The 16712-nt window shown below is 39.0% G+C and overlaps 2 protein-coding genes across 4 annotated transcripts in view; both read right to left on the bottom strand.

The window, feature by feature from the left end:
- LOC118591913 (ATP-binding cassette sub-family G member 3-like) overlaps positions 1-16712 on the bottom strand; it is a 145538-nt gene that overhangs the window by 29876 nt on the left and 98950 nt on the right. The window lies entirely within an intron of this gene.
- Positions 1-16712, bottom strand: part of LOC118592055 (ATP-binding cassette sub-family G member 3-like) — a 63045-nt gene that overhangs the window by 21271 nt on the left and 25062 nt on the right. For all 3 annotated transcript variants that reach the window (XM_036200653.1, XM_036200652.1, XM_036200654.1), the window contains 4 exons: positions 14426-14577; positions 12284-12385; positions 11105-11355; positions 8601-8683 (listed from right to left, as the gene is read on the bottom strand). In XM_036200653.1, coding sequence (XP_036056546.1) covers positions 8601-8683; positions 11105-11355; positions 12284-12385; positions 14426-14577 — 588 coding nt within the window. The remainder of the gene's footprint in view (positions 1-8600; positions 8684-11104; positions 11356-12283; positions 12386-14425; positions 14578-16712) is intronic.

Here is a 16712-nt window from a genome sequence, read left to right on the forward strand (position 1 = left end):
AGTACGAGGTTTCCTTACAATTTCTTTGGCTTGTTGTCAGGGTATGAGGATATGGAAAACTCCTATTTTAACCCCTTACTATTGACATGATGATTTTTATGAAATTCTGAGGCCTCAAGCGCATTTTCTATCAATAGTTTATTGATCTTGTCATTACTTTGTGCTAGAGGGCCTGGCAGACCAGTATGGAATCGATTGTGAGTTATATATATATAAAGGAGGACTCCTTTTCCTGATTGTATCTTATAACTGAATAAATAGTGAAGTTAATTCTGACTCATCAGGGATAAATTCTGCAGTCTCAATATGTAATACCACTCTTTCAGCATACTAAGAGTCAGTAACTATGTTGAGAGGTTCCAAAAAAAACCCATTAATACCATCAGAATAGCATATAATTCTGACTTTTGAAGCAAGTTATAAGGACTTTGAACCACTTTACTTAAATTTTCTGATTTGTAAACTGCTTTTCTTGTTTGTTTGCATCTGTATAAAATGTAGGGGCTGCATATGTTGGTGTTTCCCATACAATGTGAGGCAGGATCCAATCAGCTCTTTTTATAAGTTGAATTCTATCACTCTGTCACTTTTGGGATATTTACTATTAATCTCCCCCCAAAAAATTACTGGAAGCTCTTTGCCAAGGTTCACTTTATGTCCATAATTTGTTAATTTCATCATTAGTTAAAGGTACTACAATTCTGTTGGGTCTATTCCTGCTAATTGATGAAGTCTCAGTTTTCCTTTTAAAATCAAGTCAGAGATCTTTTCCACATAAGTTTTAAATTTTTTTACTTTGTTTACTTGGTAGAAATATCAGTTCCAATATAATATCTTCCCTCTGCATTAAACATCCTGTAGGAGAATGATTAAAGGGTAAAATAACTAAAATTCAATCAAGCTTTGGATCCACATGATCCACATATCAACCATGTATTTTCTTTTCCACCAAAGCCAATTCTCTCTCAGGTTCAGGTGATAATTCTCTTGGACTATATAAGTCCTTGTCACCCTCTAAAGTGTTGAACAAATTATTCAGTTCATAAGTTTTTACCCCAACAATAATCCATAGATGGCAACTGTCTATGAATTATTTTTAAAGTCATTAAGAATTCATAGTGGATCTCTCTAATTTGCACTTTTAGGAGTCTAATTTTTGTAGACCTATTTTATATCCTAAATAATTAATAGAATCTCCTCTTTGTAGCTTTTCAGGAGCAATTAGTAATTCTGAACAAGGCAAAATTTTGTTTACTTCTTCAAACATTTTTTCTAAAGTATCTGCATTTGAATCACCTAGTAAAATATCATCCACATAATGATAAATTATAGATTTAGGAAATTGCTTGCATATTACTTCCAATGACTAACATACAAAATATTGGCACAGGGTTGTGTAGTTGGAGAGCTTTTCTCCAGGTGCCACCAAGCCCTTTTAGTCCAACAACCCACATGTAAAATAAACACATAGACATTTATATTATTTAAACTGTTTGGCCATTAGCTCAGGCCTACCATTGTCTAGCTCTTACTCTTATATTTAGCCCATTTCTATTAATCTATCCTTTGCCACGTGGCTCGTGGCTTACCAGTACCTTATCTCTTTCTTGTCATGGTGGCGGCTCACAGTATCTTCCTCCCCCAGCCTTTACTTTCCAGAATTCTCCTCCTCCTTGTCCCGCCTACCCTATCCTTCCTGCCTGGCTACTGGCCAATCAGCACTTTATTTTAACCAATCAGATCAACACATTTGACATACAGAACGTCCCACAGCAGGGTTGGGTTATTTAACATTCCCCCTTGGAGAATTCTCCATTGATATCTCTTAACTAGCAGAGGATTATTATAAGTAGGCACCGAGAAGGCAAATCTTCCTGCGTCCTTTATTTGTAAAGGTAAAGAGAAAAACACAGTCTTTTAAATTGATAAGTATAAGAGGCCATCCTTTAGGTAACAGAGTAGGCAGAGGAATTCCAGTTTGTAGAGAGCCCATTGGTTGAATTGCCTTGTTAATTGCTATTAGGTTTGTTACCATTCTCCTCTTAACAGATTTCTTTTTAATAACAAATACAGAAGAATTCTAAGGGCTAGTTGATTCTTTAATATGCTGAGCATTTAACTGCCCTTGTACCAACTCTTCCAAGGCCTGCAGTTTTTCTGTTGTTAAAAGCCATTGCTGAAACCATGTCTATTAACCATTTTAAAGGTAGAGCTGTTGGTATCTTTGAAAGATCAGCAGCTATTGTGCCCTGTTCTTGTACAATCTGGATGGCTGGTGACTGTTCTTTATAATATCTTCTAATATTTTTCTCAGAAACATGTTAGTTTAGGTTTGTTTCTAAAGTTGGAGGAATGTTAATCTGGGTATTCTATTGTTGTAATAGATGATGGTCCCATAAATTCATAGTTATATTTGCCGCATATGACTTTAATTTTCCTCTCTGTCCTTCTAGCCTTATATATTCAATCTATCTTGTGCTCTGTTTCACTTGAGATAATGTTCCAATCCCTAACAGCTGAACATTTACCTCCTGGAGAGTCCAATTTGGATGCCAAGATTCTGCTGCAATTATTGTGATGTCTGCACCTGTGTCTACAAGACCCTTCATGAGGATGTTGTTTATTTGTATTTTTAATTTTGGTCTTTGTTTATTTGTAGAAGTTTGCCCAAAAACTTGCTTTATGGTTTCTCCTGAATTTTTTTCTGTTCTCTCTGTTATAGCTGTTCTATCACCCCAAGCAGTATGTTTTGTTTTGTTTTGTTTTATAATAGGCATTTGGTTATTTAATTGCTCTGAGAAGGGGTTTCTTCTACAATGACAAAAAAGTACTGAACTGAATTTGCCTTGGGAGCCTGCAAGAGCCCTTCAGGTAGTTTCCCAATGGCAAAGGCAAAGGATTACCTTGTCTGTCCCTTGTTGATCTACATTCATTAGTCCAATGTTTGCCTGTACTACACCTTCTGCATAATCTGGAAGGGAGGGGCATTCTGTTGCCATTGTTCCTTGAGGAAACACTGTTTCTAGAAATGCTCTATTTATAGTCCCTTTTGAGTTGGTCTTATTTCCCATAATTAAAGCATCTGACTATTATTTTTCTGCAAATTTCTTAGAATCACCTCTCCTATCCATGTATCATCATGGTCAAAAGATTCAATATTAATTGCATCCCTGATACAATCTTCCAAGGGTGCTGACCTTGCCTTTAATGGCGTAATTACCCTTTTGCATGCTGCATTAGTGTTCTCAAAAGCCAGAGATTCAATTATTATCTGTCTAGCTTCTGAATTTGGTATCATTCTATTTACTGCTGAAGACAGCATTTGTAAGAAATCCATGAAGATTTCTTCTGGGTCCTGTATAACTTTTGTAAATGATTAATTTTCTTCTCTGGTTCTTCAGTTCTGTCTCATGCATTCATGGCTACCACGCAGCATAGAATTAGGGTGTGGTCATCATATAAAGATTGTCTTTGTATATCAGCATAATCACCTTCTCCAAGAAGTTGATTTTGGGAAATTTCCATATCCATAGCCCTACCTTGTTGTTCTATAGTCTTTGCCTCCTCTTTCTACCAGGTCATCCATTGTAACTGTGGCTCAGCCTCTAGGACTGCTGTAACCAAATCTTTCCAGTCCTGAAGGATAGTTCTATTACAAGTTGACCAAGAGTTTAACATCTGCTTTACAAATGAAGAATGCATACCATATGATACTATAGCTTCTTAACTCTCCTCAAATCTAATATTTCCACTAGAGTCCAGTTAGCTTGCACACACCATTGAGCATTTGGAAGTTCCTGTAAGGTTATCAGGTAGATTAATGTTTGCTGTCTTGTGTAGCTAGAGTTTTCTCCAGTCCTGCCTGGCCCACGTTCATGACAAATCTCTCTCACCTGCCAGTCCTGCAGCTGCTCAAACCCAACCAAGTAAACACACAGAGACTTATATTACTTATAAACTGTATGGCCATGGCAGGCTTCTTGCTAACTGTTCTTATATCTTAAATCAACCCATTTCTATTAATCTATAAGTTGCCATATGGCTCGTGGCTTACCAGTATCTTAACATCTTCTCATGGTGGCACTGATAGTGTTTCTCTGCCTCATCCTCCCAGTTCCCAGAATTCTCCTCTCTCCTTGTCCTGCCTATACTTCCTGCCTGGCTACTGGCAAATCAGTGTTTGATTTATTAACCAATCAGAGCAACATATTTAACATACAGAACATCCCACAGCAGTCTGGGAACCTTAGGCTTTTTCTCTGTAACCTTATAATTCAATGCTGAGATGGGTTCACCTTTAAATTCTTCTGTGTGGGATGTCATTCTGTATGCTGTGAATATGTGTTTCTCTGATTTGGTTGATAAATAAAACACTAATTGGCCAGTAGCCAGGAAGGAAGTATAGGTGGGATAAGCCATCAAGGAGAATTCTGGGAAGAGGAAGGCTGAGTCAGGAGTTGCCAGCCAGATACAGAGGAAGCATGAGGACAAGGTAGAACTGAGAAAAAGTACCAAGCCACATGGCTAAACATAAATAAGAATTATGGGTTAATTTAAGTGTAAGAGCTAGTCAACTGTTAGCCTGAACTAATGGCCAAGCAGTTTTAATTAATGTAAGACTCTGTGTGTTTACTTGGGGGACACAAGTGGGTGAGATATGTCCTGATTGCCAGCCAGCCAGGACACAGGAAAACTTCCAAATACATTTGGCACTCACTGTTGGGCATTGAACCACATAGACCTAAGAAAGCTTAAAGATTCTGAATGCATAGAAACAAAGTCACGCTAGGCTTCCTAGTCTCACAGTCTCATGCCAGTAGCAGTGAAAACTCCTGACAGCTGCCTGCGAGATGGAGTTGGCCACAAGCCGCTATAAGCTAAGCAGCTTGGCAGGTTCCTGCCATGGTACACAGTGGTGTCTCCAAGCCGTGTAGTATACTGCATAGTGGATTTAGATTTTCCTAGTAAAAAGAAAGGAAGGAAGGAAGGAAGGAAGGAAGGAAGGAAGGAAGGAAGGAAGGAAGGAAGGAAGGGAGGGAAGAAGGAAGGAAGGAAGGAAGCAAGAAAGGAAGGATGAAAGAAAGGAAAGAAAGGAAAGAAAGGAAAGAAAGAAAGAAAGAAAGAAAGAAAGAGAGAGAGAAAAGAAGCCAAAGAAGAAAATGCTTCTGGACTATATGCTGTTGGATGGAGGCATGGACCCACTGCCTCCTAGAGTCAGCAGAAAGCATGGCTCCCAGAGCTGGTGGTGAATTACCTCTGCCATGTTGAAAAGCTAAGATGGGCAGAGTCCTGCAGTTGAAAGCAATACATTCACAGTAAGACAGATTCAGAAGGGATAAACCCTAAACAGTTTTCAGTGTGTGTAAAAATGTACATAGGCTTGGAAGAGACAGGAAAAGGAATATAGACTGTTATATAAAGAAATAGAAAGTTTTAAAAAATAAAGTCTTTAAAGAGAAAGTAAAAGTAATATAAAAGTAAGCCATGTAAAGATGGGAATTACAGAGAGAGTCTGGATTATATTGTCTTTGGGATTTTGAACTACAGAAAGAGATTTCATTGTAAAAGCTGCTCAGTTAAACCAACATGTATATTTTAAAAGTATCTTGACTTAAAAATTTGAATCTAAGGATATGTTGCTTTAGAAAGGAGGCTCTATTTTTGTTTCCACAGAAAGCAAGAGGCTGTGGATTTGTTCCAGGTTAAGATGGATCAAATTTGATCAAGCCAGATCTCCTGAACCTTAACAGATGGTACCTATCAACAAAGGTTATAACTGGTCTTCTCAGGACTTAACCATCATCTCAAATTTCCTCAGGATCACCATAAGATTACCAGCACCCACTATCAGCAGGAAGTAACCTAGAACACTATGCCCACATTTCCAAACACTGACTGTGGATATTTGTTTGTCTTTGTTTAAAGATTGGTTGCAAATTGTTATTGGTCATAATCAATACCTTTCCAAATAAAAATGGAGGATAGGATATGGATATAATAGGATGAAAGGGTAGATTATTTAATCTACTTTTAAAGAGCAACAACCTGTGTAAAATATTTTAAATTGCTATGGATTTCAGTTTATTACAAATTTAATATTAATTTTGTTATACTGTATATATATATATATATATATATATATATTTCTAGTCTTGTTTAAGGTATTATGTTTATGTAACTCATTTAAATTGTAATGGATAATTAAGAAAGATAAATTAATAATTAGTCTTTTATGATAATCACACTTGTACTCATGTTAATTAAGTTTTCTAGATGTACACAGATATATTCAATTAGGTAATCTTCAACTATTTCAAAGACCTACAGAATATGGCATTTAAAATGTTTTAAAAACTTTGACTTTCTGGACATTGAGACATGTCTGCTCCTGGCAGCACCAATCAACTCATGGAGTTTGCTTTCTTTGTGGCAAAAGTTAACCACTGGGGGGAAAAATGCCCTTGCATTGAGTGATTGACAGTATGTTGGTAAACTGGACATGCAGAACCCATAGAAAAGTGACCACTAAACTTTCCAAGATGGTCCTTCAGGTTCCTGATTCATAGAAGAAACTGCCAGACATTCTACAGCACACAGAGAAAAAAATGACTGAGAGACTAGGCCTATGAGCTAAGGATCGATGTTCCAACATTATAGAGGAACTTCGGACGCCTGTCCAGGCAGGCAGGTGTCTCTGTCACTTCCAAAATTTTGGAAGTTGCTTACAATGCATTTCCTGTTTACTTAGGTAATACTATATCCTTCTGAGATCTTTGATGTAGTTGAAGACTAGATAGTTATAATTGTCCTTGGTTATGATAAAGGGTAAATTAGATATGAAACTTTAGACTCACAAATATAGGATAGATAGAATATTTTCTTTAATTTTTTCCAAATACAAATAGACTAGATATTGTAACTGTAATTCTTGCTTGATGACTGTTCTATTATATGCAATTTTATTATGTTAAAGTTAAAATCTTCCTTTTTGATTAGAAAGAAAAGGGGAAGTGCTGTAGGATGTTGTTCTGTATGCTGTGAATTATGTGTTGCTCTGATTTGGTTGATAAATAAAACACTGATTGGCCAGTAGCCAGGCAGGAAGTATAGGTGGGATAAGCAAACAAGGAGAATTCTGGGAAGGCTGAGTCAGGAGTCACCAGCCAGACACAGAGGAAGCAAGATGACAAGGTAGAACTGAGAAAAGATACCAAGCCACATGGCCAAACATAAATATGAATTATGGGTTAATTTAAGTATAAGAGCTAGTCAATAGTTACCCTGAGCTAATGGCCAAGCAGTTTTAATTAATATAAGCCTCTGAGAGTTTATTTGGGTCCCAGTGGCGCAGGGCTACAGGAGCCAAGTAGGATCAGGAAAACTTCAGCTACAGGTAGGCGACTCACATGTCAGAAACAAAAATAAATGTAACTCAACAGGAAGACAAAATTAAGGGCCAATGAGATGGTTAGCAGGTAAGATAACTGCCACCAAGCTTGATGACCTTGAGTACAATCCCTGAAACCCATGTGGTGGAGGGATCAGCTCTTACAAATTGTCCTCTGACCTTCACATGCATGCTGTATGTAGGACACATATGCCCACATACATACACACACTACAGAAACAAATAATTTTAAAATAAAAATAAAGCATTCCTATTACAAATTGGAAATTGCAGACCCTTCACAAAACATGCAATTAATTGTGATTTATTTTTTTCTTAGATAAGTTACTGAAAACAAGAAAAAACATAAGGTTGAGGAAGGATATGGAAAGATTTGAGCTCTTGTATTGTGCTGGTGAAGATATAAAATAGTACAGTGAAGTTGGAGACAGGATAGCAGTTCCCAAAACAATTAACCCAATGGTCATATGATTTAGCAACTCTAGCTTTCTACCTTAAAAAGTAAAAGTCCAGAGTTCAAACAGATGTATTTGCACACTCAGCAGCATGGTTCAGAGCAGCCAAAGGTGAGAACAAACCACATTTCCAGCCACATATGAATGGGAAGCAACACAGCATATACACACCATGGACTACTATTCTGCCTTATAGAGCCCAAGAAATCCCCACACAACTTACACTTTGCTGAGCCCTGAGGACATCACACTAATGGAAAAAAGCCAGCCAAAACAAAAAAGAACAAAACCCAAATAATGCCAAAACAGATACTTGTGAGACTCTAATTCAGGGCTATTACATTAGTCATATTCAGTGACAGAAAGTAGAATGCTTGGTGCCAGGAATCGGGAGTGGGTAGCATGGAGAGTATTCTTTCAGAGCTATCAGAATTCATTTGGGAAGATGAAAAAAATGCCCTACATTTAGAGCGTGGTCATAGTCACATAACTTGAAGCTACTCCATACAGTAAGACTGGTAAAATGTGAATGTGTGTTGTGTATAGTTTCATATTATCTACACACAAACACATGTGAAAAAGTGAGTTCTTCCACTCAGCCTTCAATGTAACAGCACACTCTATCACATGATAAAATTTTTACTCTACTCTTGTTAGGAAATTCAATTCTTAATCATTTTATATAAATTTGAACAAAGAGATAGCATTTCTCAAAATCAAGATCAAAGTTTGCTTACCTGATCTGGACTTCATTACAATCACTTTTTAGGACATGGAAAATGGTACCCACAATCACTGACAGTACGGCTATTATCATTGCCTTTCGAAAAGAACACAGAACAAATTTCCATCAATTATTTTAAGATATGTAGTTTCATATTCAGATATCTAAGGTGAGATGAACACTATATTTTGGCCAGAGTCCCTGGAAGAATATGAAACAAACATGTTAATAGACTGCTTGTGTGTTAAACTGAAGATTCAGGTCTCTGCAATCTGAGGCTCTGACATCACAGACCCTGGGAAAGCTAAGACTTCTCCCAGTGCTCCACCAGGAACAGCCAGTGAAGGGCTCAGTTCAGGTTCTGAAACATGGATGACACAGGGTGAGAGAATGCAGGCGCCTGGGGAGGTCGGGGACAAACCAAAGTAAGAGACAGTGTTCACCTAAACTGAGATCTCAACTCTGGTGCAGCAAACATGTGCAGTTTCTACTTCAAGTGGTTTAAAGAACTCAGGCTCTCTTTACTCTTTAGTTAGAAACAAGTTCACCCAGGCCAGGGGACAGCTCATGGCAGAGCCCTGCACAGCACACACTAGACCTAGTCCTGATCCCTCAACTGCAAACCAATCACAAAACTGAAGATGACTCACAACCCAGTTCCTAGCCGTGGACTTTGTGCTAAGAAGGGGAGCTGTCCTCCCCTGTGTCACCTCTGGGAAGTCTGTGCCAGCATGGGAACGAGCACTATTGCTGTCACTAGTGTTCACACAGCGTCCCCTGGGTCACCTGGTGCCCCATTGCCCCTCATCTCTGTAACTGTGCTCCATCAACCTCAGCCAGAGCGGCCTGTGCTCAAGTCTCATCTAAGCTGCCAACTCCTCCAGACCCTCAGTCTGTGCAGACAGTCACAGGAGCCTGCACTGCTTTGGTTTGGGGACAAAATGGCTTTAGAAGGTGCTTCACTTAACAAAGGAGTAAGGATACATAATGCTGTAACTTATTTGAAGGAGTATAATTATTATTCCTCTGATGATGTTTTAAAAGTAGAATATTATGATCTAAAGAAAGCATCCTCCCATGTAATTTGATAAATTAGTAACCAATATACAAGGGCTTGGAGATAAGTCTCAACAGTTAAGAGCACTTGCTGCTCTTGCAGAAAACCTAGGTTTCAGTTCCAGCAACCAAATGATCTATAACAACCTTCTGTAACTCCAGTTCCAGAGAATCAAATGCCTTCTTCTGGCCTCCGTGGTCATACACAGAGGGCACAGATATACATGCAGGCAAAATATCCATACATAAAAAATAAATTTAAAAATTGGTCCTCAATTCCTATCATTGATAACACACACACACACACACACACACACACACACACACACACACACACACACACACCAGGAAGGCAGCAGCATTGAAACACCAAAAGGGCAGCACACATGTCAGGAAGTAGGTGCTGTTTCATTACAGCCAGCAACACATGACCTTCCCATGCTAAACAGAAACTAAATTCTGACAATAACAACTCACTGCCAGCAGAACTGACTGTGAGTTCTCACTGGACAGGGACAGGAATATAGGTCCATGGTAGAGTGATTGTCCTCTCATGGCTGAGGCCCCAGGATCAAACACTAACACTGCAGAATCCTCAACATCATGAAAAAAATGTAAATGAATAAGTGATGGCCCAGTGAGCTGGAAGAACCACATTTCTGTGTGACATTCATGTTAAAATACAGAAAATCTTAAGGCATGATGGTCCTTGTTACAGAGCCAGTTTAAAGAAAAGTGGAACCTCACTTCCCCCAGTTCCCAGTCAGCTGACAGGGAAGAGCACTGTTCAGCCCAGTCACTATCTGTGTGTGAACTGCACTCTTGGAGTGGCTTCTGCTTTCACGCTGGACTGCAGTAAGGGAACAGCACTCTGCAATGGGCTCATCTCTCAGGCAGTGCATGCACAGGCTTCCCCAGAGGGGATCAATGGCCCTGTTTCCTCATCCCATGATTTCAACTACAGATCACCCTCCTTTCCCTCCTCAGTCACCTCCACCCTCTCTACTTAGACTTTCTCCAAAGTCCATTCTTTCATCTGACATGTTGCAACTTTATCTGTTTATTCAGTTACCATCCATCCACCACATGAAAAGTTACATCAGGACAGAAGCCTTTGACTCCCTTACTCATTCCTGGACTTAAGCTTGTTCGATGCACTGGTGATTTAGACAGGTGAGAGGAACTCCCAGGTGTGCTGAATTTCTTGTTGACTTCCCTGAATTAAGTTTCCTACTGGGATTAGTCATTATAGTTCCATTGAGTAAAAAACAACCACTAAAATGTTTTCTGTAAGTAAAAAGTTAATCATATTCTACTTATTTTATTTCTATATGCCAAGTGGGAATGACAAATTCATGGAATGGAGTAGAAGATAAATGTGACCTGAAGTAGACCAACTCAGAAACAAATTGTTCCCACTTGAGTTTTTCACAATACAATTAAAGTAATTCATCAGGTTACCTGAATCACAGTGACTTCTGGAAAACCCAGGCAATTTTTGAATAAATGAGAGATATTCCATCTGAGCTGATGCCAGAAAGGGGTGACGCACGTGACCTCCTCCAAGGCTGAGCTCCTCCTTGCCCTCTGTTCCCCCAAGAGCGGGTCCAGTTCAGCTCTGATTTCTCTGTGTAAGGAGGACTGGGCATACATGGTGGCTAATTCGTCTGTGACTTGGTGCCGTCTCTCAGAAAGCTCTTCGTACTTGTCAGCTTAGGCATAAAAGTGGTTAAAGACAAGAAGCAGACAATAATTTAACTGATTTTTCCAAGAAAATTTTCATGCATAACACATACATTATGTACCAGTTTTTCTTTGAGACAGTCTCATGTACCCTAGACTGGCCTCAAAGTTTGCTAAGAAGCCAAGGGTGACCTTAAAACTGTTCCAGGTCCTCCTGTGTCTGTCTCAAGGGCTATGATGACAGGCATGCACTTCATACCCAGTTATGTGGTGCTGGGAACCAAACTCAAGGCTTGGTGCATGCAAGGCAAGGATTCCATCAGCTGACTTACATCTTCAACCCACCAAATTTGAACATAATAAAATTACCCCTGTGTAATTCCTTAACAGATCAGAAGAGTGTCCCTAACTGACCTGACTACTTCCATTATCCCATGGATACAGCAAACTGAATGACCTCTTCCCATCTGGACCCCAAGTCTTAACAAAGTCTTCCTTCCCTTTGTAACATAAAAGTCTGGTGCCTGCTTTTTGCCAATGTGAATGTATATGCAAATGTAAAAACTGCCATGTACCGTATTTTTAAAATGTTATAAACAAAGCCAGGCATTGTGACATAACCCTGTAATACCTATATTTGGGAGGTGAGGTGGAAAGAGCACACATTTAAGGTCAGCCTGGCTATATAAGCAAACCACATCTAAAACAATAACAAAGATAATATGACAAAAAATAAGTACATTTACTTTCTAACAAATATCCTTGAAAAGTAACAGTATCATATAAATGGTCTATTACCAATTAAATATAAAACACCAAACACAACAGACAGAAAGCTCTATTAGCTAATTTTGGGACACTGAATTAACATAAAAAGCTATATTCTAATGATGAACACTACTATGTTTTAATGGAATCAGTTAGGCAAAAATATATGACTCTTGAAGACTCACATACCATCATGGCCTTCTTCTTCTGTGTCTAATATAGCACAGAAACCTCCATTAATGATGTCCAAGAAGAAGTCTGCAGGGTTGTTGTGGGAATCATATATGTAACCTACAAAGAAGTTCGCCATGAACAAAAATTTGAGGACTCTATTTCAGAGAGTGGGTTGGAGAGGGAAGACAGAATCTAAGAGCTTCTTCTTCATCTTGCCCCTACCCAATAACTTATCTGCTTCCCAGTATAATATAAACATGTGTGTATATATACAAGTATGAATATATATGTATGTTGATGTGTATGTTATACATACATATTTGAATTCTTTCTATGAAATGATCTTTTGAATTTGGCCTAAATTTTTATTGGACTCCAAAGACTCACAAACGTTTATACTTTTAAATGATAAAGATTAATCAAAAAGAAAGAGTGATAGAGAGAGCTGCTGGTACAATGGCTTTTACAGAGGCCACAAGAATATAAAGCAGATGGCAATTAATAATTCAGGTGTCATCCCACTAGATGAATAACTCTCTGATGGAGGAATCTCGCTAAGCAAAGCTTATCGGCCCACAAACTCTGAAAGCCAGTTGCGTCTGTCTGTAATTTTTCTCATGTGCCACTATGTTTTTTCCCTAAAAAGAGCTTTGGGTGTTCTCACCAGTGCCTGTGGACACTGTTGCTTCTGTCTGTAATTTCACATGTGCAAAGACATGTGTGGCATCTCCCCAATTCCTGCACTGTAATATGTAATCTCATATAATGTGTACATGTGATATCATGATCACATCTCAATCTTATGGTCATTTATATCTGTGGACTGCCTGAATATGCTTCCAAATTAGATCTATTATTCCATGAGGAATGTAAGATTCTTAGGCCCTGGTTTTTTTGGTTGTTTGTTTGTTTTTTGGGTTTTTTTTTTATCATTATCTCTGATTTACATAAAGAAAACAGTCATTTCTTCTCAGTTCTAAGAGATGCTACATACAAATGGCTGATTTTGACCCTCAGAGCAAATTCAAACTAGACTGAATGCTTCCTAAGATTAACCTCCAGGGAAAATACACAAGGAAATATTCTCAGGTGTCTATTGTAGAACCAAGGCCAGGAATAAAGTAACATTGGTGTCAGTTCCCTACTTGCCTAGTCTGGCTGATAAAGACCTACTCCCTAAAAAATTCCTCAGCAGCTTGTCTCACTGGGCACTGTGCCCCCGGCCTCAGGTCACAGCCTGAACCTTGCATCTGGGCATTGCTGGTTACCCATGCCCTCAGATGTAACTTTCTTTACTTTCCATGGGATGGATGTAAGGGGAGACAGAACCAAGAATGAGGGAGAAACTAGAGAAAAATAAAAAATATTCCTGAGTACGTGTGTGAGTCTGATTCCCTCAGATAAATAAGAGTTATCCCTAAGTCCTGCTACTCTGAAAGCATTCTTTTCGCAACTCTGGATGTAGTTCAGGGAGCTGGTTTCTCAGGCTGCTAGAGAGTGATGGAAAGCAAATATTTAAACCTATATTTGGAGATATAATCATCCATAACTATATTCATATTTCACTAAAATGAAACTGACATCATGAATCATTAAAATATTTCATCATCTAATATGACTATAAAAAAAAAAAACCAAGCAGACCAAAAACATGAGTCCACAGAAGCCAGACTTAAGCAAGTCTATCCCCCAAGCATTGCCTAAACCTGAAATGCAAAGATACTACTAACTTAAGTAACATCTCCACAGCTCCTCAGAGTCAGATCACACTAGGAGAAAACTGAAAACCACCATGTATTAAGTGAGCAAGAACACAAAGATGCTGGGTTTTCCAAAGCTATTCCAGTGACAGATAACTGGACTTGAGGACAGCATGTTAATGAAGAGGGTCACCACAACTGGAAAGCAGAACAAAAAGCTCAGGAAAAATACTGTAACACAGGCATGATACAGGACAGCAGAAAGAAAAGACACCTGACAACAAGCCTGTGCTGCACCACTAACAGAGTCCTGTCATCAATTTATCCTAAGGTATTTAAAATGGAGAAACCCATTCACAGTAAGTCTGCAGGAAGGTCAATCAGTACTCCTGAGAACCCCTGTTCTCTTCCCAGATTCCATGAATGAAGGAGCTCTCACAGTAAAAGCCAGCCATACCTGCGGATGTGAAGTATTCCAACGCCTCTTGTGCAGGGCCATGATACATAACTTTTCCTGAGGCCACTAAGGTGAGGCTATCAAAAAATCTGAAGATGGAATACTGAGCCTGATTAATGGAGAAGATGATTGTCCGTCCCCTCATAGACATCCTAAGTTTAAAGATGGAAAAATCATAAGTCACTGGAACATTAAAAACTTGAAATTCTCAACAAAATATTTTATTCCTGAAGTTAGACTCTTTGTTCCCATTTCAGCTTGAATTTTCCTTAAAAACACTTCCTCTCACTTGTATTATGCACCTGATAGATGTAGATGAATTTCTAAACAGTCTTATTAAATAAGAAACACAGAGCCAAATACAGTTAATAGCCAAAGAGATCAGAGCAAATAGCCATGACTAGCCTTAGCTTACCACGAGCAGTAGCTTCCAAAGAGAGAGAGCTTCTTCCTGCCTTATCTGTGCTTTTATTGCCTTCCTGTTCTGCCTTCTCATTGGCTCTAAGACCAGCCACATCACTGCCTGTCTATACAGAACTCTATGGTTGGTGCTGGGATTAAAGGTGCATGTCACCAGTCTTGGCTGTGTCCTTGACCACACAAAGACTCTGTCTACCACTTAATCGAATTAAGGGCATGTGCTACCACCACATGACCTCTGATCTCCAGGCAAACTTTATTAACATACAAATAAAATATCACATTTCAGCACAAATAAAATATCACCACAGATAGAGAAACAAAGCTCCAGGTCTTTATCTAAAGGACTAGGACTTCAAAAGTGTGGGATATTGGTAGTCCAGGAACCACTAGAGTGTTATTATGTAGATCCATGAACAGTCTTCTCAGACACTGAATCAAAATATCTGGGAGTCAGTGCAAGGAGTCCATATCATGAACAGGAAACTAGGGTGATGGGCAGGTTCACTCAAACCTGAGAACCCCTGACAGAGCAAAGATTACAACTATGATTGTATGCACAATTTCCCTCAATCACTTTCACTTTCTGCCTCTTCAGGAATTGGTTTTCACTGTTCTGATAATGTGATCCACATTACTAACCACTTGTTCTCCCCGATAAACCCTTCAGTAAGAACCTCTTCTCAATTTTCACAATATCGGCAAAAGGCATGTCTAATATCATTTCCCCCGTCCTGTTGATAAGGCTTAAAAGTTCCAGCAACCAGCCAAGGAGTCAGTTATGGAGTTGCAAAGCTGGGATTTGATCATTGGTTTAATTCCAAGATAGGAAAAAATAAGCTGAACTACCAATAACCCAATACACTGTTTCAAACTCTTTGAAAACACATTTATAAAAGCTGGGTATGGTTACATATGTGTCCTGGACTACCACCCAGGACTTGAGTTTGCCCAACCCATCATCTACCCAACAATTCATTATACAATGATCATTTGGAAGTAAAGCTGTTTGGTCAGAAGGGTCTACTCCATGATGAGCTGAAGCTCCCAATGCCACTAATACAAATGAAGAGGTGATGGGGATTGGGGGGGGGGGGGGGTAGGGCAAGGAAGGGGTAGGGGAGACAGAGAAGTGAAGTGTTTGTTTCTGTTTCTTTTATTCTATTGTTTTTATTGTTGCTGTCTTGCTTTTGTATTGTATTGTTTGTTTAATTTTTAATTAATATTTTTACTTCTTTAGTTTTGTTTCTTTTAAACTTTCTTTTGGTGGGTGCTATGAGGGTGAAGTGTGGATATGGGGGAACAGACTGGAGTTGGGTGGGATTGAGGTGCATGATATGAAATTCCCAAAGAATCAATAAAGAATTATGTTTATTTTTAAAGCTGAGTATGGTGGCATATCTGTAATATCTCAGCACTAGGGAAGATCAGAGGTTCCACGCCCACCTAGGTTACATGAGACTCTGTTTCATTAAGACAACCAGAAAGAAGAGGAGAGAGGGAGGAAGGGAGAGAAGGAGGGAAGGAAGGAGGGAGGGAGAGAGGGAAGGAGGAAATGAGAGAGAGAGAGAGAGAGAGAGAGAGAGAGAGAGAGAGAACTAGGCATGGTAGTATGCACCTTGAATTCCAGCAGGACAAGTGTTGGTAGCGACAAGATAAGGAGCAGAATAATGGCATAACAGCCGATTGTTTTCCCCGTCAGAATATTAATGAATCACAAAAGGAAAAATTGTAATTTCATGTGTCATAACCCAGAACCACCAGCATGATTAGATGATCAAGATTCAAGCCAGGGAAGTGATGGATCATTGGGTAGAGACACTTGATGCCAAATCCAAAGACTAAGTTCAGTTCCCAAACCCTGCTG

Source organism: Onychomys torridus, chromosome 10, assembly GCF_903995425.1.
Source record: "Onychomys torridus chromosome 10, mOncTor1.1, whole genome shotgun sequence".
Taxonomy (NCBI): Eukaryota; Metazoa; Chordata; class Mammalia; order Rodentia; family Cricetidae; genus Onychomys; species Onychomys torridus.